Below are 22570 nucleotides of genomic sequence, written 5' to 3' on the forward strand. Positions count from 1 at the left end.
TTTATTTGCTTCTTGTGTATAAATATTCTTCATAAAGGTGTTATTTCTGGATGGAATTGTCTCAAACAAAACAATTATGTTAATCAGCTTTATGGTAAAATGATCATGAAAAAAAACTGTGCAATACTTCACAGAAAATATGAAAATATAGCATTCAGCAAACCTTTTTTTTTTTAGTACACTGATCAAAGCCAGAGGGCAAACACACATATGTGCTCATCAATAACAGTAATCGAACATCAGTATTGTTTGAGTTTGTTCATCTGTTAAAAGTCTGAACTGTGGACGAAAATAATGCCAATTTCTAGTTGTGACTTTATTTTATTTCTTCGAGACCTCGAGGTCACTGATGCTCTCCTGCTGTAATGAGTGCTATCGGTGCAAATGAAGCTGAAGATTTGCTAACCGCTCGCAGTCCAATTAGCCATCACGCTCCCTTTGAAGACAAACTACATTCAGTCGCTGTGGGGACAAACAGCGGAGAGAAGCTCTCAGGACAATGAGGGCACTTTGGTGAATTCATGCAACATTACACAGCTAGTAGAGTCTGCACACTGTTAATGTATGCAGTGAGCCGTTACCATCGCAAGTCAATTATATAGCAACATTAGTGAGGATAATATGCGATGGGGGGGGGGGGGGGGGGGGAGAAGCTCTGCTCTTTGTCTAAGCAAGAGAAACAACCATTTATATAGGTCAGCAGTGGCTATATGAAGGATTGTTCCTGCTGGATTTGGTTGGAATTACTGAACATTTGCATACAAACAATGGTCGTTATTGTTACAGCACAGATAGCTGAAGCTACAGTTGACAATAGACAATAGCAGAAAGGCCAAGGAAGCAGATTTAGTTGTCATTCAGGTCCACAGTGGCTGCAGCTACAGATACAATGAATATCACCACCTTCAATACAAGTTAATTAAACTCCTCCACATGGATTTGAAGAACAAAAGTGATGAATGCAATTTTTAACAGTAGAGACGTTTCACATTTGTCTTAAATCTCTAATTTGTAATATAATTTGCTTTTAAGATTAGATTTACTGGCTTTGTTTCTACTCTATAAATACTCTAACTGCCCTACAATTTTTAACAGAGATTGAAGAAACACTGCAAAGCAATGTTGTTTTGTTGCTGAGACATAAATGGGGTTTCTATGATGGTTTCCTCAAGGACTGAACAGAAAGTGTGTGTATTGATTACACGCATACATACAGTCAGACCACGCAGGAACTCCTTTAATTAAACCTTTCTGACCTGGCAGTTCAGGGTAGTTTAGTTCCGTGTTTCCTTCACAAACTTTTCTGTGAAAGCCGAAATAATAATGTGTGACCCGCTTCATGAGTAGAACCAGAAACTAGCTGCTAATAAAAAGAGTCGATGAGTTTTAAAACGTCATTGACCAAACATGAATATTAAAGTCACTAAGGATTTAAAAGTTAGAATTCTGGTTCATTTCAGACAAAAATTCTGAAAACTCCTGCATAAAATGAATACTTGGTTTAAGTGGCTGATCGATTAGTGCACATAGTTTTTTGTTTGACTGTAGAGGCTCGAGGATTTGTAACATTTATGCTAGAAAATGAGTCACTTTTCACTTTCACCAGATTTTACTCTTAAAAACTGATGCCAGTCCTCCTCTTGTAACAGTGGGACGAGTTAATATATCCACAGTTAGGTAAGTGCGAGTTCAGAGGAAGTACCAGGCTCATCACTACGACAAGTTTCTGTCTACAGTAAATTAAAAATAAAAGTCATTTAAGATGGCTTTTTAGTTAGTGATCTAACATTTGCTAGGGTCATCCTGACTGATGGAAATTACAAAAGTTCACACCACCGTGAGGGGGACCTGAAAAAGGGTCTGATGTTGGGACCTCTTAGTTTGTATGAGAACCTGAGCCACTGAAGGTGAGAGTACCTAGAAACTGCAGGGGGAGCTGTTGGGCTCCTTTGGCTACGAAGTGAGCGTAGAGGAAGAGGAACTGGAAGCAGAGGATCCAGGGATACGTGTGTCTGAGGTAAATTGTCAATCATGTAGTAGTGAACTGTGAACTGAAGGTTGGCAGCTAATACTTTAGCACCCTGATTATTTAGATGTAGATTGTCTCCTCTAAAGAGGCTGCAGCGATTCTAAAAGAGGTTAAAATTGTCAATAAAGCCCACATTGTGAGTCCTGAAGCTGACTGGAGCCAGGCGAGGAGACTCAAAAATGTTGTACTGAATCTCATTAAATCTCTCAAATGTACCTAATAAAGTGGTCATATGTATATCATTGCTTTGTTGGCTTTTTGCCATTGATGTATTGTTGTTTATCCACGAAACACCAACTGAAAACATGACCAACAAGCTGCAAGTACTGATACAAAATCATGTTTTTTAATTATGAAATTCTTCCAAACATCTTTACACTGAACACAATCGAGCTTCATTAACTTGGTCACCAAATGCTTTGGAAAGAACCGTGTTCATTTGTTCACAGTGTGAAACACAGCTACTGTAAAACAGCTGCCTGCAACTTGCAAGACGTCCCGAAAAGTAATTAAATTTAACGAAACAGCCCAAACATGAAGTTGGCACTAGTGCAACACTTGGCCAGAAAAACTCCTTTGGCGTTAAACTCAGCCGCAGAGATTAATTCTGCTTCAAATATTCAGCTCATTTATGACTGTAAAAAGTGTTCAGAAATCAAAACTCTAGTTCATCACCTTCTTAAAAAAGACAATAACCAAACACTTCTAAAGTTGATCAACATGAACGCTGCTTCTAAGCATCCAATCATTGCAACAACTTTCCCTTAATGAACATTTCAGCGCTTATCACTTATCATTTCTATCACCTTTAACAGCCGCTATGCAGCAGCCCTTGGGCGAGACTGTTTTAGCAACAGTTTATCAAGTGAAAATATGTACTAAGTGCAGGGATGTCATAGCAGAATGCAGCTCAGAAACATAAATGTTTGTAATTCTATGAAGACAGCAAAGCCATTTCTCTTACGAAAAACTAAAGCTCAGGATGTCCAGCAGCTTTTCAGAGTTTGATCTGCGCTTTGTGGTAGACGTTAACATTTAGCTCAACGTCAGGAGGTAAAAACCCTGCTCAAAACATCAGATATGCATCAACAAATTAACAGGACAATGAAAGCACTTAATTAGATTCAATAAAACTCATTATTTGGCTGCATAACGGATAACTGGGACTTTAAAGGCAATAAGCCAAAACGCCAAAAATAAATAAGAATCAACATCAAAGCAAAATAGCTTCTGTCAGGACTTTCCTTCTATCATGTTCTCATCTTAATGAGAAGAGATGACTGACTACTCGTCAGCTCCCGGCCGTCACAGCAGATCACACAGAAATTAATGTCCCGTCATTCATTTGGCCCAACTTGACGTTGCCCTATGAAAAACCCGTCAAGCTAATCAGCTCAGACAGGATACATCACGTCGTGGTTTGACAATATGAGCAGATTAAAACCGGATTAAATTCCTCCTGAGGTGAGGGAGCGAAAACACACTGCACAGCAGCTTGTCACCGACGCCCCGTCTGAACTGCTGCAGCACAGTAAAGATGAGCACGGTCTAAATGTCCAACACACACCTGATCCAATTAACATGAATCCGTGTAGCTTTTAATTAAATTAGGTGTTGCGAGAGCAAAACCTTGCAAGACTGGGTGGACGGAGACAGCTGCTCATATCCGACAGCCTGAAGAACTTCTTAAAAAAAAGAATGCAGTGAGTGCAAACACGAGACACGTTAAACTAGAGCTGCAGAAACTAGCACCATATCAACATCTCTGACCTCACAGGAAGCTTACGTCTGATAAAACAACTAGATTTACTGTCTGCTTTGCATAGCTGGAAGATGAAAACCTTTATTCAGAAACAAATACCGATCAATCAATTAGGTCTACTTAGTAGCTCCCCTGGTCCTTGTGATCGTTGTCGTGGAACTGTGGATCTTAAACATCCCTTTTTTTCTCACTGTTTTCTTGTTTTGGTGTAAGAGCTGAACGAGCAAACCAAGACTTGTAAACACACACTGAATAGACCTGATCAGTAATTTAACCGGTTTTTATGCAGATGACATCATCCTGTATGTTTCTTTTTCTACTCCAACTCTCACTCATCTTCAGTCTTCCTTTAATATGTTCCAGAAATTGCAAAATATAAAGTACTTGAATAAATATATAGGTATATGAATCACACAGCTAATATATAGGAATTTGACTGCCATTCAACATTCACAAAGAAAACTTAACATTAAATCAAAAGGCTTTTATTTAGAAGAATTAAAGATGTTCATTTCTAAACCATGAACACCACAGTTCAGTTCAGCTTTACGTTTGTACTGAGGTGCAGAGACACACTGAACAGTCAAATTGCCCAGTCTTATCACTGCATTACACTTCATCATTGCTCACTGCACTGGAAGGTTGGATGTACATCCTTGTTTACAATATAAATATCTAAAATCCAGTATAAAGCTCCACTACTCTGGCAAAGTTATCTCTTTATTCTCTCTTATGAATTGTAAATCTCATAACTACAGTAGAGAATTAAAATACTAACTAGAAATTCTCAATATAGAGAATCAACCTTTTCAATTGGATGAAGTCAAACTCATGCTGTCTTTCTTTCCCCTTAAAGAGTGTAAATATATTGGATATGATGTTCTTTACAATCGTTTTTAATCATTAACATTTATTATTTGCAGCAAAATCTAAAGAATGCGAAGATCGGAGTGCCTGTTAGTAAAGGGGTTACCACATAATATCCACGGTTCGGCTGTCTGGACCTCTGCTGCCATAGTTTCCTGTCTGTATCTCCAATAAAGACAAAAATGCCAAAAAGTATGTCAAGTGAAGGTATGTATGGCCTTCGAGTGGTGTGTATTGCAAAACTTTACACATTGTTTGTGCAACTTAATCAATCACAGTGCATTATATTATATATATACAAGTAATCATATCCTTTGTGCGTAAGTTACAGCTGCTCTGATAAATGTAAAAGATTCACAAGAACAATATTTTCCTGTGAAAGGTCCTGTAGTAACCTAACCTAGTAAAATACAGGAACTTAAGTACAGATTCAGTACAGATGCAGATACAGTACGAGTGTGTGTCCTTCCAGCAGCGCACCGATGGCATCCACTCCCTGCAGAGAGCCAGAGGCCTAAATACAGCACGGGGTCCTGTGGATCAATTATTGTTAATCTATTCCAGGTCATACATCCGCCCGTCCTTCCCCCTGCTTACACACTGCGTGCTGCTCAACTATGCATGAATGAAGGGAGAATTGTGTTCAGATTACACCACAGTAATTAAAGGGGTCGAAAACATGTTTCCAACATGACATCACACCGCGTGTTTCAAAACACCTCGGTGTGTCTCACGAAGACTCTAAAGAGACCTCCAGCAAACACTTAAATCTGCTGAAAATGTGTTACCAGGAGTGGCAGCTACAACTTTTACTCATTTAATTAATGTTCAAATGCTCATATTTATTTTTCTTCATATTTTTATATAATTGTAGAGTGAAAATTTCATATGGCACCTGTCCAACATCCAGACAAACAAGAATAACCAGCCATCATTTGATTAAAAAAGAAAACTTTCTTTGTACCTCGTGAGGTACAGATGTGCTCCTGGTTGTTCCTAAGGTTTAAGACTGCTAATGTTACGTTTACATTATCCAACTCAGGAAATATGTGGTGTTTCACAATGAGAAAAACCAGCCCCGAACCAAAAGGTCAAAAGTTCGACACACCCATGACATGCGTCTTGGCCAACTATGTCCTCACACTGAAATGCTCCTCACTTGATCATTGAGCGTTACACCACACATGAATTACAACAAACAACGGCTCTCATCACTGATTAATCCGCAGATTATTTTCTCATTAAATGCAGATACTTGCAACACAAGAAAAACACTCAAAATATAAGCAACAATCTGAAACAACATGGTATGAATACAATGGTTCAAAACAGACCTATCACCGACCCTCTTCTCCAAACAACATCAACAACCAACCACAGCTGTTCTTCCACTGCCTTTAACAACCTTTCGTTTCGGTGGTTTCTCTGATGCACACATGAAAACACACATACACAACCAATTACAGCCCAAACATTTCACATATCTTTCAGCCGTTTGGTTTTATACTCCTGAGAATTCCACAGTTTGGCAACAAGCACTGAAACGCACACCCGCTTGAATGTGGAGTGGTTTTTAAAATAAGACTTTCTCATGTGAGCATCATCGCCTGATCCTGATACAAGTTGCTCAGACAATAATCTATTTTTGGTTTAAAACACAACTAAAATGTTTTGAAATCAGCGCAATATTTCAGATTTGTTGACACCGACTTGATAAACTGCCGGTTTTCTTTGAATCCGAAGTGGATTTACATTAGCTGTAACTGAACTTAAGAGAAATTATTGAGAAGTTAAATATTTGAAGTGTCCTACAGTCCAACATATACCTGACATATTTTGACAAAAAATGTGTAACAATCTACTGTATCAAATGCTTTTATATATATATATATATATATATATAAATCAAAACACCCCCAATGTGTATTTCTTTGTATCTGTTGCCGTTGGGATTTTTGTACTTTCAGCTTGATTTTTATAATTTGCTATTTTCCAAATAGGCACCTCACATCAATGCTAAATAAAAGCTAAAATAACAAAATATTTAAGAAATATTTGTGCAAATTTTTGGTGGCAGTAAACCGAGTTCCTGAAGCTTCTTCGAGTTGGTTTTGTTCAGGAAACTGTGACGGAACAGCCTGTTATAAAAACCACTTTTTCATTTAAGGAGAACAGCTCGTACATTCCTTGGGATTTTTTTTTTTCTATTTGTATTCAGGGTCAGAGTGGAAGAGACAGAAAAACACAGACGGGCAAAACCTGGGAGACACAGGAGAGGAAGCTCTGCTGGGATCTGAGCCAGCAGGAGAACAAGGATGAATTCTCAAGTGTGGTTTAAACTTGAATGGGCACAACCGCTGCTCATGCCTTTCTGGGACATTTTATCTTCACTTCTGCACTTCTGTGCATTCATGCACCGCACAGGTCTGCTTCAGTGTGTCGCATGTGGCTGTCACCTCTGGATCGTACAGTGACTTTGATGCCATGCCGAGTGGCGGCTTAAAAACTCTACTTCACCTCAAGTAAACTACTCAAAGTTTGTCTTGAGAAAATTGTTATTTTCTATGCTGCCATTGCCTGATGACGGGAGAGCAGGGCAGCTGAGTCTGAGCTCATGACTGAAGTTTAAAGTTTCCCTTAATCCACAAACTCTGCCCTACAGCCCTCTTAAAAAAGCACAGCAATGACACCAGATAGAGGAGGAGGCCCACATCCCCGAGGCCATCAGCTCCACTCCGCCCTCATGATAAATTAATTGCCATGAAGCATTCAGATGAAGTTTGAGGATATGGGTGTACATACAGAATGAGACATCTGATGAAGTGTTGGACTGAGCCCCTCTCCTCCTGCAGCCTGTCTCCTGGAAAGGCTTCTGCTGAGCACGCAAGCACTTTCTCAGCTTCACATTCGCACAGATGAAATAATTCCTCTCAGGGATGGGAAAATATTAAAACAGTATTTGGCTGCTGCCTGCCGCAAAGGCCATAAACAGAGGGACTTATATGATAGCTCCATCTGGACGAGCTGGAATACAGACAGTACGAGGGCTGAGCTTTCCACAGAAAGCCATCAGAGAAAAGGAGGCTTAAATAACACTGACCTCCGTGGCTACGTTCACTCTGCCGGAGTTCAAGCTTAGTTTCAAATTGTAAAGATTGACATTAACTTCTGCCGCCTTCAAGTCATGTTCAAAAGTATCGTAATTCAGAACAGTACCACGTCAAAGCATGTAATACAACCGTCAGTCCACTAGAGGACACCGTGTCAGTGTCACGTTTTGCCTCGCCCAGGCGTGAAAAGTAAACGCATGTGTGACCAGGCTCAAAGAAGGAGGTCGCGTGACGAAGTACAAAGATGGATAAAATCCAAATAGAACAAAGATTGGAGTTGGTTGGTTAAAAGAAACAGAGGACTTTCATCTGAGAGACTGGTGTTCAAGTCCATGAGAAATGACAAGTTAGCATGCTTTCTTTACATACATAGCGTAGTGTATTTAACCTGCGTAACATATGCTAAGTAACTTATGATGTTACTTACGTATTTTACTTACTTATTTTAAATCAAATTAAACTCTTCCTGGCCCTAATCATGTGGTTTTTGCAACCCAATATCACTAAGACACCATCCAGTCCACCAGGAGGCAGTCTTTGTGACATCTGGCATCACGCACACGTGAGAAAAAACACACATCAACAGAGAAAAGTGATGTGAAGCAGGTCATGGGATGAAGTACAAGTCCCTATAAGGAGGCTGGAGGGGTGGCAGAAGACAAAAGTCATAGACAATGCAGAAGGCAAAGGATGTTTGTTTTGTGTGTGGGGTATGTCCTTTTTATCTTTTATGTTGTTTTCCCCTGAACCCTAACCAGAAGTTTGTTGTTTGTAACTACATGGTTTTCTGCATGTTTTCGTCGACAAAAAGCCCATCGATTTTGACACCTCCTGAGGCAAAGGCGTGACACCGACACAGTATAAATAACATGCAAGTGAAGGCAGTTGACAGGTTGTGATCGCACTGATAGTGAAAAAAGGAATTTAGTCAGAAAACTTGTAATTTTTGTAAATAAAAATAAAAAAAAACCTCTACGTGTTCATTTTATTTTTAATTGTGTTGAATGTGCAATTCTGCTGAACTGCCAAATACCACTATGAATTGTGTATTAATAAATTAATATATTCAGCATCTAGTTGTCTCCGCACACACGCACACAGAGACACACACAGAGAGACACACACACACACACACACACACACACACACACACACACACACACACACACACACACACACACACACACACCGTGGCTCTGCTGTGTGAGCGTTGCCCCAAGTCATCACTTTCTAATCCTCTCTCGCTGTTCTCTTCATCTCTCTTCTTAACCTCGGTACTCATACACCTCCCTGAATCTGTGATCTGTAAAACAAAAGCTGCAGCCTCATGTCGGGCCCTGCAGTCAGAACCAGCCGGTTGCTCATTGAGAGAATACTCCTCAAACTGCCAATAATGGAGCCTTTAAGCTGTGTGGGCTGTAAATAGCTTGGGGGGAGGGCGACGCGGTCGAACTCGCTGCCAGAAATCGCATTTGGTTGTACTTAAAAGCCGGTGTTTACACTCAAAAAAGGCAAAAAGCAGAAAGCTTGCAGAAGGTCTGTTCAGGGAGAAGATGACCCAGAGGTCAAGTCAGGGTCAAAAAAGGAGCAGCTAAACCCCCTGTATACAAGTGTTACAAATAACCCGAGTTACACAGCACAGCAGGAAATCCAACAGTGATGAACACTTGAGTAGTAAATAACACCAGCAAGTGTGTCACAGGCAATATTACGAATCCAATAACAAAGTCTGGACATAAGATCAGACAATATTGCTCCTATTTAATATGATCTCATCTTCTTTGATTTTCTTTTTTTTTATATATATATATATAAAGGTGTGCAGGCTTTTGAATTTCTGAGGATATTACTTCTTTGTATTTTTAAAAGACATTCCTAATAGCATCTTTGTGGAAATATTTGTGAACACTGAAGACCTCTGTGAATACGTGTTTCTGTAGACACCAATTTACTGCACATGTGTGGAACACCTTCTTCAAGCAACTCCAAAAAGTAGAGAACCAGAACCACTGTGGTGTCCGCAGCTATCGGTCTCCACCAGCCAGTATATTCAGTTCCTTAAGACCCTTGATTTGTGGAAATGAACCCTCCCTTCGCTAGAGGATCGCTTCACAAGTCTGTCTCACATGTTCATATGTACATTGACACAAGTTATTGTTTCCTGTAATCACTCGTCCTGTCCATACTGATTGTGAAGAGACAGTTTTTACATTCCACCTGGTCTTTTATATTTTGGCCACAACATCGGTAGTTTTTGGTTGAAGCTGCGTGATGTTTTATGAAATTATTGGGACTAATTTCACAGTGAACCCTGAAATCTGCCTATTTAGTGACTTCACCAACGTAAACCTGAGTCACAGCCACATCTACATGCTGCTACTTATCACCAAATGGAAATCAGAAAAGCGCGTGCTAGTTGAAATGTGGATTGCAGACATTCATACTTCCATTTAAGTCGAGAAACACGAGTAGAGCTTTAACAATGGGAGACATTTATTGATTTTAGGAAAAACATTCCTTTGACACAGATTGATGCAGTGTCCCCGGGTAAATTTAATTACATCATAATGTTTTATTTTGTTTTGATACAATAGTCCAAATTTAAATGAAAGCTCCAGTAACTCTCAGTTGTTATTGTCGTTAAGGTGTCTCTTACTTTCACGAAGGACCTTTTCCTTTACCAACGTTTGGGTGTTTTGTACATCTTTAAGTGTGTTTTATATACAACGTATCATAAAATACGTAAAATATATACATTACCAATACTTTAAATATAAGTGACAGAGTGCAAATTCCATATTCTGTGCAAAAATGTTATCTAAATTAAAGGTCAATATGACGTTTCCATCAGAATTTGTCATATTAGTGAGAATCATTCAAGGTTGCAATATTTTTTCCAACAAAATTGCTTTAATTTAAGTACATATGAGCATAAAATATGAAGCTATCCCTTAATTGGGCTGTCAGTTTAGCCGTGTTGCCATGCTGAAGGTGGTCTAATGTAACTCTTCTTTCTCACACGCGTCATGAAAAACTCATGGAACAAGTCACATTATATCAGTCAAGTATTAGAGTATTGTCCATTTGAGAAGAGCTACATTTATAGAAGGGGGATGGGGGGTGAGAAGCTGCTGTCAGTATGCGCGACAGCGTAATCTTACAAATCCTGCAATAATTCAATAGTAATCCTGAAGTTAAATAAGATAATTTTTAAAATACATGTTTGTCCTGGTTTCTGCCTCCATATGAGAAGAGTTAAATTCAGTCTAATTGAGAGTGTCAGCCGAGCATCATTTTTCACCAGCTGTGCATTAAGACAACACACAGCTGGAAGTCTGCTGCTGCTGCTGCACAGCCTCGGGGGACTTCAGGCTTTCCAAAGCAGGAAAAGCTTTTGCTTTTCTTCTTTGTTTCCTCTGACAGTACACGTCTCCTTTAAGGGTCTGCTTCCTCTGACCTCCGAGAGCCAGCAGCCTCGTGTTCACAGGCCTGAGCCAGCGAAAGTGTCTGGCGTAGTCAGGCAACACGACACGCTACAACTTCATACCAAAATAGCACAGCAAACGGGAAACGCCAACAAGTTGTCATATCTGCAACACAAACCACAACCCAACACGGGTTAAGTTTCCTACTCCAGCACGAAGCAAGGAAAGCTTTACAGGATTATGGTTTTTGGTTTTCTTTGATGTGAAAATTTTGACCAATTCACCGAGCAGCTCTTTGATTCTCTGGCTTAACTTTTACTAGCACAACACTTGGAAACATGAGCTCTAGTTCTGTTAAACAACAGCACTGCACTTTAAGTGAAGGTCAGCTCTGACTGATAACTTACTGCCGTCACGAATTGTGAAGGTGACACAAAGCCTGAGTGTTCGCAAAACTCAGGAGACGAAGGTCGGGGAGAGAAGCAGAGAAAGAGATGATTTTTCATTTCAACATTTCTGCAGTTACTTTCATGCCAGAAAAGAAAAGAAAAGAAAAAAAAAGGTGAAATGAAAGGAATATAAAAGAGAGCGAGCCAAGATGATGGCTTGATCATGTAATTGTGCATGTCTCTGAAACAGCAATTAAAAAGCCCGTCTCCCCGCGGGGCAGCTGCTTTCTCCTTGGCCAGTGGGAGGACGCAGACACTCAACAGTTTTTAATGGCATTATGCTGCAGATTAACTGATTACGTTCACGCTGGAAATAAAGTTGAGACGTCCTCTGTGGTCAGGAGGGAGGCTGCAGTGACGTTACAGCACATTTCAACAGTAAATGAGATGATTTGGGCAGAAATATCTTCATCCTCTCATGTGACTGTTTGGTAATTACAAGAGTTATGGTCATACTGACACTTACTCCGCCACATACTATAAATACTTCAGCAGCTGGAACAAGTGGGTAAACTGAAACCGTTTTATGAGTTTGTTAGTGACGGAAATAGTTTGAAAATTTGGGTAATGAGCATATAAAACATTTTCTGAGAGTTAGAGAAGTTCAACCCGACATTCATGTCTGTGTGAGGCTGCAGCCAGGGGAGTATTACCTTAGCTTATCGTAAGGGAGCGTGGAAACAGCTTGAGTTACACAAATATGACTTAAGAAGCCTCTAAAGCTCACTGATTAACATGTTACACATCATTTGTTTAATGTAAACACAAACAGAGCTGTTGAATATTATAATTTTATGGTTTTAGGGGAAGTTGTGTTCTCTGTTGTTCATCAAACAGTAATTATAGCAAGTGACTCTCCCAAAAACAGCAAATTCATATAGTTTTATATTTCTGCTTTTGTAGAAATTAAACGGGATACAAATAGTTAATTAATGAGCTTTGGTTGCAGGTGTATTTTTGAAGGTTTTGATCAGAGCCAAGCTAGTTGTTTCCAGTTATTAAACTAAGCTAACCAGTATTTAGTGACAATGCTGTGATTATTTTCATTATGAATCTGCAGATTCAGTGAATCAATTTGTCTATAAAAAGGCCGAAAAAAAGTAAAAATTGTCCTCATAATTTTGGCTTGTTTTATTTATTTAAGCCAAAAAGTAGCAGCTATTAATATTTGTACAGCGGACACCAGTAACCACCAACATTTGGCATTTTTACTTAGGAGATGACTGAAGCTAGAATCAGACGGCACGATATATTTGTCTTTCTCTATGGTAACTATGCGAGTTTAGACCGTCAAAGAAGCCATCAATTCTTTGTCTTTGTCGGAAGACTGGCAACACTACAATTAAGACCTGGACTAATTGTTGTTCCTGTGTGAGTTCCTCTGTCTCCGGGGAGGAGGGTCCAGAAGTTGTCGATCACCAGGTTGCTGAAGTGCCTCCATTATTTCTCGCCTACATTTATCTTTTCTTTACTCTGTCATGGTATCCTCTCGAGGAAACATCAGAAAGCCAGGGCCGTTGTTGTCACAGCTCTGCTCCATTGTTCCACCTGACAGCAACACCTGCGGCGTCCCACTTTTTCATCACCATGTTTACAAATACACGCCAGAGAGCACTCTGTCGTCCTATTGGTCAACGTCAAGGAACACCTCGTAGGATTTGTCAAAGCAGGCAACTGAGAAGTTCTGGCAGGCTAGACTTTTCGTCAGGGTGTCTCGCGATGTCCCAGACACCGTGTCGCTGTTCTCCAATCATGTCACACTACTGGGCCCATTTGTTTTTCCCGACGTTTATATTCAGGCCTGACACTTGAAATTTTCTGGCAGTGGCTAAATCACGTCAAAGTCAGCCTGAATTTGTGAAGTCTGAGTCTGACTTAAATCATACAGTTAATCAATTATCTGTTGGTTGGCTAATCGACAGACTGTTGCAGCTCTAAAATTGCCAGTTTGTCAGATTTGACTCCAGTAACTTCCTGTCCGGTATTTCTCAGTGAACCTCTTTATGGTCTGCGAGCTGGTAGAGAAGAAGTGCGTTCAGTCGACTAATCAGCAGCCAGACAGGAACATGAATGATTAACAATTCTTTCCATGATTGTGATGCTCCTTCTTTTAAGTATCAAACACCGCATTGCTTGAATTATGTACTTTAAAACCACACAACATCTTGGGTTGACTCGAGTCACTTGAGGCACATGCAGTATGTAGATTTCCATTAAGTGATGTACTGCATTCAATTCAGTGCATGTCAGAGGGAACACCATATTTTTACACAACTACATACATGTATATTTGACAGCTCTAGTTATTTTGAACATCAAGGTTTGACATACAAAACATGCCGAGAGCATGTAAAACACAAAGCACTGATAAACAGTTTGAACAATGCAACGGTAAAAGTAGCAGGCGAGCTGCAACAGCACAAGGGACAGGAGGACGATATGATAAAAGGGACACGAGGCGACGACGGCAGGAGCAGGACAACATGCTGACAACATCTGAACATTATGACGAGCATGGATCCTCCACAGCTTACAGTTGTTTGCAGTTAGCACAGATTGAGGGGAGGATTAACATTATGGGGGATGAGATGAGGATGGATTTTGTTCAAAAGCGACTAAATATTTAATGGAGTAGGGATGGGCGGATTGATCCCCGATGTATCAATACCTGACGTATTTTTTTTGTATCAAAGAAGAACCAGATGCATTCATGTACAACAGTTCTTTCTCAATTTCATGATGCAATGCTGGTTTTTCCATTAATAGCTGGCCTATTTAAAATTTTACAGCAAACTCAACATTATTTTTCCCCAAATAATGTCTAAATTCACCACACTAACTGATAAATTATGAATAAATATCCCCAGTCATTTGCATTTAGGCAGCTGTTGCTGAGGGACAGTGCACAGATCAGTAACAGTGACCTGACGCTCGGCATTATTTGGTAGGAGATCAAAATCTAAACTGGTGATTTCGCCCATCCCTGCCATGCACAGCCACAACACAGAGACGACGGTGTGTCTGTACCTCTCTCGGTGTAGGGGGTACATTTTACAGCTCGCAGGCAACTCGTCTGCAGCAGGACAAAAAGAAAGAAGGTTTAAGTTATAAAACGAAGCAGGATACCTGTGGAGCTTATCAGGACTTACAATCACGTTTTCCTCTTCCTGATGAAGGTTGTTAAGCACTGACTATCTGATCATTCACAGTTTCAATGCAGCAATGAACACTTCCTGAACAGAAGAGCCCACAAAGTCCCATAAAGTTGGTGGAAAACTGTCTGTTTTAGGTCAGACGAGCTTAAGCAAGCTTATAATAGAGAAACCCCAAAGTGAGAAAAAAATACACTGAATCCCAGCATTGCTTTGATGGCTTTCATCGACTTAAAATAATATCAAAATACACATGAAAAAAGACTCAAGAGACTCAGTCGAATGAACAGTGACATCACAGCTCCACTTGAAAACGGTGCCTCCACATATCTGTCACACTGACGGACACCTCATTACCACATAACAGCCCAAACACTGTGTAATAATGGGTCTCAGTCCAGAGGCTGCTCTAAATGTAAACCAGGAATGCAGCTGTTTTAAGCACAGATCATGAGAAGTCAACTGATGAACCACTTTCTGCCCTCACATCTCAAATTTAAGTACACTGTTCAACTTTGTAATGATGCATTCAGGTACTCCTCTGTTGTTTACATTTAGGTTGGAAGCCATTCATAAACTTTACTTTACGGGAGGCTGTAGCTCAGTCGGTAGAGTGAGCTACATCAGAAGGTTGGTGGTTCGATCCCAGCTCCTCCTGTCCACATGCCCAAGCGTCCTTGAGCAAGACACTGAACCCTAAAAAAAAAAATCGCTCCCGATGGTGTACCATCGGTGTGTTGTAAGTCACTTTGGATAAAAGCGTCAGCTAAATGAAATGTAATGTACTTTGTTAATGTCAGCCTGTTACATAAAACTAGATGATATCCATTACATACTCCATCCTATCCCATTCTTTGTAAAGTGGTCTTTGTGGGTTAGATGATTAGAATGAGACAAGCTGCACACAGCATGAAAGCACCTGTGTGAGTCATTTTGTTTCTGGACCTTAAGTGACTCTTAATCAAGACTCTCCTCCTTGTGTGGAGTGGGTAGAAGAGCTGCAGGCTGTTTACCAAGAGATGTGTGGGTTCCTGTCTGAGTGTGCAGGTCGGCCCAGCAACTGAATCCAGCATTTCTGCCTCATGTTCGTTTGAAAGCAGGTGACCGAACTGTGCTGCCTCTGTTCCCCACAGAGGCATGAAGCAGAGCTGATGTCTGGTTCCAGCTCAGGCTGTGTGAATGGCTCAAACGCAGACAATCAGACCAGATGTTTGATTATTTGTTACAGTCAAATGACAGAGTTTCCCACTATGGTATGGGCCACTGGCATCAACTGAATACAGTCTACCTTAAGCTGTCTGTGTCGACACTGTGGCACGATGCCACACAGATGGGGATACAGCATTTATTTGCCAACTCCAGCTGGTCTGATATGTTGACATGAACACATTTTAGAGCATTCTCTCAGTGCTGTAGGTCTGATCGGGCCCATTTCCTGCAGAATATGACAGACAACCAAAAGTCACTTATGTAAACTATGGCCCTGTTTCCATTTGGCTATTACAATCCAGACATCTGGCCTGGCCGTCAGCAGGTCAAATAGTGGCCAGCAGAGTGTTTCCACCTTGATTCAACATGCGTCCTGCGCGACCACCTGAGATCAGATCTCACTTACACAGGTGTTTATGCAAATGAACACTATATGTCACAAACATATAGTGTTAAGTAAACAAGCACAAGAACAGGAACCTGAACATCAGAACCCCAATAACACGGGTCAGATTAATTAATTGTTCCAGGGCGTCTCCACTGCTGTGGATCAAAGGGATAAACTACGAGACAAACAGATACACGAGAAGAGGAGTTTAAGGTACAGGTTAGGCTATTTAATGCACTGTCCGCTACAAATATAGGGCGAAGACGTATTTCACGTTTGTAAATGTCTGAACACTAGAGTTTGTAAGTCTAATTCACAGCCCGAAACGTTCTGCTCCTTGGATTAATTCATTATTAATTAATTATTAATCCACAGTGCATCTCTCCCACAGCTGTGGGTCTGATGTGTGTCGGAAATAACATGATATTAACTAAAAGAAAAGAAGATAAACCCAATATAGTCTTGGGTGAAACAAGCGTCTTGTGTGTTTTAATTCACTAATCAGTTGCTTCATAAAGTAAATTTGCAGTAAGCTTCTCCTGCTGTCAGTCGGCGACAGTTCAGCTGCTCAGCAGAATCACACAGGACATTAAATAAAAATAAAAGAAGCAGGCAGAGATCAGATCAGGTGAAAAGGCTGAATGAAGAACGATAAGACACCGGATAACAACACAGGAATGTGGAACTGCATTTATTTTGATTGATATATTAAGAGAACATCAGCGGAGTAAGCGGTCTTACAATGCGTCCTCAGGATGGATTGAGTTTCCACTACTAAACGAATGTGGACACATACGTGCCGGGCCCCCTCTGAATGTGGCCTGAACGGATCAGACCTCAGTGCTTTTTTGGTGTGTTTCCACCTGTACTTTTGCTGGCCACTTGTGGTCAGATCGCACATGTCTGGATTGAAATAGCCAAATGGAAACAGGGCCATAAAGTGAGAGTTAGAGGTACAAAACTGTGGCCCCTGAAAAGGGGAAAGCACTGATGCTTCAGAGCTGTTTGCAGTCACCTCTTAGAAGATTTCTCCTTGTACGTTTTTGAAGAGAGAGATGAGTTTGACAATTTTTTTCTGTCCATTATGTGCTAAAGGGAAATGTTTTAATTCCCACTAGAATCTCTGAGGTCACGGCTTCAGGAAAAAGGCTAGTTAATGTAGACAATGTATTTCACGAGTGTTGGGTGATATCCTAAACACACCGGTTAATGCGTCTCTTGTTTGAGGCTTTAAGGGCATTTCAATGATACGTTTCTGAACACTGTCGTTTGTGGGATGCTGCAATTGATCTGGGATGCTGATGTTGTCAAAATGTGGGCAGTAAACAACAACACTACAGTTTTACTGGTGTGAAGAATAATCACACCAAATATTCCAGTCACGTCACTGGAAGTTCTCCACAGTTTAAGTTGTAGATAAATAATATATACGACCATCATAAAGCATTAAAATGTGATCTTCAGACATAAATTTGCCTGTAAGATTAATTTATTTTCACTGTCACAGAGAATAAAGTGAGACCAAAACTGCAAAAATTAAATCAGTCCAATCTTATTAAAGACAATTGACTGCTGCACAGTCACATCTCAATCAAAGTACCACAAAACTGTCCCAGAGGTGAGATGCTGACAGCACAAACTCTGGTAATGTGAGGAGGGTTCAGGTGTGTCTGAGCCTAGCTGGCTTGCATGTATAATTCCCCCCCACCCCCCACCCACCCACATACACACACACACACAGAGTTAATGAGACAGAGCACAGCGTGACACCAGGAGCAAAGCAAACACACCCAGGATCCCCCCGCACAAAACAATCAACCTGGATATGGTACATGCTCCCTGTGTGTGTGTGTGTGTGTGTGTGTGTGTGTGTGTGTGTGTGTGTGTGTGTGTGTGTGTGTGTGTGTGTGTGTGTGTGTGTGTGTGCAGCTGATGCAAATAGCAGAGGAACAGAGTAGAGGTAATCACAGTAATTGATGCATGAATGACCTCTGTTTGTGTGTTTCATCCCAACACAATCCATTTTAAACACACCATCTGTGTATGACTCAAAGAGTTACATGTAATGTGGGCTTGAAATTTTAACACGACTTCGACCTTCTTGCGGTCACAGCTGTCATTAAGGTTTAAACGGACATCAGACTTTTGATGAAACTAGGTCAGGCCCTGCAGTTAACAAAATAAAGGATCCCTCTCTCTGTGATGTCTGTCGGGATGTACACAAAGAAAACAGGCACATGTGAACTGATGATCATTTTCTAATCGACTGTTCCCAAAGGCTCATAGGTAAGACATTGTGCAGTCCAACCGGACCAAACAGCCTCGTAGGTCGCCACAAAGTTCACTTTTAAACCATTTTGTGTTTCGCCTTCTGAATAAAACACTTCAAGACAGCAGAGGACAACGAAGTGAAAATTTCAGACATAACTTACCCCATGCTCCGAGGATCTGGGTTCTGTTTTCGGATTCCACTCACTCACTCTTTTCGTCCTTTTTTCCTCTGTCTCCAAACAGATTCTTTTCTTCCCTGAAATCCTGTACGTAAGTTACATTTCTGGGGGGGAAAAAATAAAAAAATCGACAAATCACTTCCGACTCCAGATTTCCCCAGTTTCCCCGCCAACAGTACTCCTCTCCGCTCAAGTCAGTTGTTGTATTCCAGCCTGGCTGCCTGCCTCCCTTTGTCCGCGGGTTTCTACGGCGAGCAACACTGTCGTCTCCGTGCGTAATTACGCGCCGTGAACGTTTGGCTCAGCTCTGCGGGCCGGACAGACGGAGGAATGTCGATGTAAGTCGGGCAGCAGAGTGCTTTTGGCACAAACCTCCTCCAGGACTTGGGTGCTTTGCTCCCCTCCCTCCTCGGTGCCAGATCACACTGGGATCCCATTCAACTATCTCGGTGGGATCGTGGAGCATCTTCAGCGCCATCTGATGGGCACAAGGCAAACTACCAATCAGCGCCTCCTGATTCTCATTCTCCATTTAAATGTCAGAATGTGAAATATAATATGTGGAAATGGCCTGTGGACTGCCTTAACCTCCCCTCCCCCTCTCTGTCAGTGCGTATTTACGATGTGCAGCGTAATAAAAGCTTGAAGCATTTGAAATGACTGTTGGAAGAACAGAAGCCAAAGAACTATTTACGAAAAAAGCTTCAGCAAACAATCAGCCAGATGTAAAATCCTACACTTACTGTGTTGATCTCACGTTAAACCAGATACTATTCAATCTTAAGAGCTATATGGTAATCCTATCAAACACTAAGGTGTATTAAAGTGAGATAATATGTTCAATATCTCACTTTTGTTTGAAGAGAGAAAAAATATAGGACTGGAAATCCGATTGTAAAAATACCTCAAACTTCAATAAATTTGTAAAAAAAAGAAAAATGCTTCACATACCAACAGATCAGATCAATAATCAGGTTTTAAACTCCTGGATTTTCTTATCTCACAGAATACATTTATAAACCCCTTTTTTTTTAAACCACATTACTATCGAAATTTCTGTGACTAAATCTGACTTTTTCAGTGAACAACATTTATAAGCATTCACATAAGCATTTGATATAATAGCTATATAGAATGAAATGACATAAATTGTGAAGTCAAGACAGTGTGAAAGTATGTTTTCTGGACAGGATAAGTTTGAATGAAGCTGCTAATTGGTCATTAAAAAAAGAAAAGACAATTGGAAGTTATTTCACTCATTTACAGTACTGAAGCGTGACAGTTCTCCCTGCAGAAAGTGATTGGTGTGTGTTAGAAAAAAATTCTCAGAGGCTAGGTTCAAAATCAAACATATCGGACATTTATTCTTGCAAGAAGGAGCAAATACATGTACACTCAAAGAAGGATGCCCAGCATTCCTCCTCCGTAGGGCAGCTTTTATACAGTGTGACAAACAGTTGACAGTCACCCCCATTCCCTCTGTATCTGCTTTCGTATGGTAATTCACAAGATAAGGACACAAGGGAGTCGTCAATTAGATGCGGAAAGTAAAACAAAAGAAACCTTTCGGAGCCACTTGATGAGAAACTTTCCGGAGTCACTTGCAAATAAGAAGAAACAATTTTTGTTCTTTCCATCAGTGTGCTTAGAAAGAGCCGCTCCATTAATTCATGCAGGCCTTGGTTTGAAGTTACAAATGAATATGAGCTGAACATGGGAGAACGGGGCCTCAAATGTAGTGGAAGAGCGATCGGAACACTAATCGTGCTGCTCAGTGGCCTGTTACAGCGATGCAGCTGACTGCTCCTCCGTGCTGCAGGGAGGCAGCAGGGAACATCGGATCTCTGCCTTATATGCAAACAACCCTCCTGCTCGTTTAGAAAGACACTTCTCAGTTTGGTCTGAGGCAGTTTGCAGCAGTTTGCAGCACAGCTGGACGGCGTGGGCAGGACAGGATCTTCCAGGCCTTTTTGCCTTTAACACACAGGGCATTAATCGCCTCTGGCAGCCCAGTGGGCACACAGATGGTTCTTCTAGCTGAAGATTTCTCTCCCTCTCCAGTCAAGCAGTGGCTGAATCAAACTCACAGTTGTTGGTTTTTTTTTTGCGTGGCAGGTGGGACAGTAAGACAAAGACCTGCATGCTGTGATAAACAAGACATCATGTTCACTGGAAATAAGGTCAACACAGAATCAAACCTTAAATGGAAGGGAGGTGCAATTAAGTTCATCTAAACTTTATTTTAGGGGAGAAAAAAAAACTGGTATAAATATCTTATGTAAGAGGAAACTGCTCAGTCAAGCATTACATTTCCACAGTGAGGATTCATTCAGTCCACATTTATCCCTATTTAAATCACTCACCGCTCAGATAATGTGCACCTCTAGAAGTTGGGGGATCATCTCAGACCACAGCTCAGTGTGTGGTGGAAATTGACGTGCAGAGGCACAAACTGAATTCCTGAACTAATTCTTGACAATAAAAAGTAGGTCCAGCTTTATGGTAAGTTATGTGCACACAACTTTAAGCCTTTGATCAAATCAGAAGGTGCATCAGGCCCCGTTATTACAACTCCAGTCCAGTCAGCTTGAATCAATCTGAGCTGCAAGAAAGCACAGAGAGAAAGTCAGGGTTTAAGTTCAAGGTTTAAATCCATGCAGGAGATGAACAGGAGGCTGTTGTCTACCTGCAAAAGCACACGTCAAGTGAAAACAAAAAAAGATAAACAAAATCACTATCATTTCCTGTCTCATGTAAAATCTTACAAGTTAAGACTGATCATTTCAGTCTTAAGAATAAAAATGATTTGTCATGCTGTCTAAGACAGATTTTGTTGCATCTGGGTGGTCATTAGTCACGTGGTAAAACAGACCTTGAAATAAACAGAGAAACAATTGGATTTCTCTGCCACACGGAGAAAGTAAAAGGTTTTTATTGATCTGAAACTCTGTCTCACTTCATCATCGTGTTCTGAATGGTGAAACTTCACAACAAACAACCTCCAACAAATGGCTGGAAGATCATTTCAGATCATCATCATCAAAAAGAAACATGAAACCACATTTCTTTAAATATCTTTAAAGCAACTCTATCACAAATGCAACAATTTCTCTTGTCCACTGAACAAACACCAGCCAGGTGTCAAACAGGTGTTAGTACCAACACTGGAGTACTAGTATCAACAATCTATATTTCCATACATCTAAGAGTGGTTTGATTCAGTTCGACAGGAGTGAGGCAGGTAACAAGCTTTATAAAAATTCAACATCACCTGCGTAGATGTATCAGTGTAGAGACAGTCAGAGAACTGTGTGCAGAAATAAGGAGCTGATTAGTGGGTGTGTTGTGAGCTGATGATTCACGGTTTACTCTGGTAGGTTAAAAGAAATTTGATCATGCAAAAAGCCTTTATGTGTTTTGCTTTGATTTCACTGCTGCATTCATTCAGCACTGAAGCACACAGAAAACCAGCCAGACCGGATCTAGAGTGATTCAGAAGAGCGTGGGGCTGAATTTGGGTGTCTGGTGTTACACCTAAATCCGTGGCCTATCTGAACATAAAGATTCCTAACTGGAAAAGCTGTCAGGACCCATTGATGTCTGTGTGTTCAAACATCACGAAATCAAAATATCATGTTTCTCCCCGGTAAGCTTCTCTTCATTGGCTTTCTGTAAAAAGAATTACAAAATTGTCTTACATACAAAGCTCTTAATGACCAAGCTCCATCT

The 22570-nt window shown here is 40.7% G+C and overlaps 1 protein-coding gene across 1 annotated transcript in view; it reads right to left on the minus strand.

The window, feature by feature from the left end:
- The window catches only part of LOC138200530 (homer protein homolog 3-like), a 49389-nt gene extending 30164 nt beyond the window's left edge, over positions 1-19225 (minus strand). Inside the window, exons 1-2 of the mRNA XM_069153306.1 lie at positions 18824-19225; positions 14670-14715 (exon numbers count right to left, since the gene is read on the minus strand). Coding sequence (XP_069009407.1) covers positions 14670-14692 — 23 coding nt within the window. The 5' untranslated portion in view covers positions 14693-14715; positions 18824-19225. The remainder of the gene's footprint in view (positions 1-14669; positions 14716-18823) is intronic.
- Positions 19226-22570: the final 3345 nt, after the last annotated feature.

The sequence above is a fragment of the Embiotoca jacksoni genome, unplaced genomic scaffold (genome assembly GCF_022577435.1).
Source record: "Embiotoca jacksoni isolate LCO1_2020_lvr unplaced genomic scaffold, fEmbJac1.0.p SCAF_19, whole genome shotgun sequence".
Classification (NCBI taxonomy): domain Eukaryota; kingdom Metazoa; phylum Chordata; class Actinopteri; family Embiotocidae; genus Embiotoca; species Embiotoca jacksoni.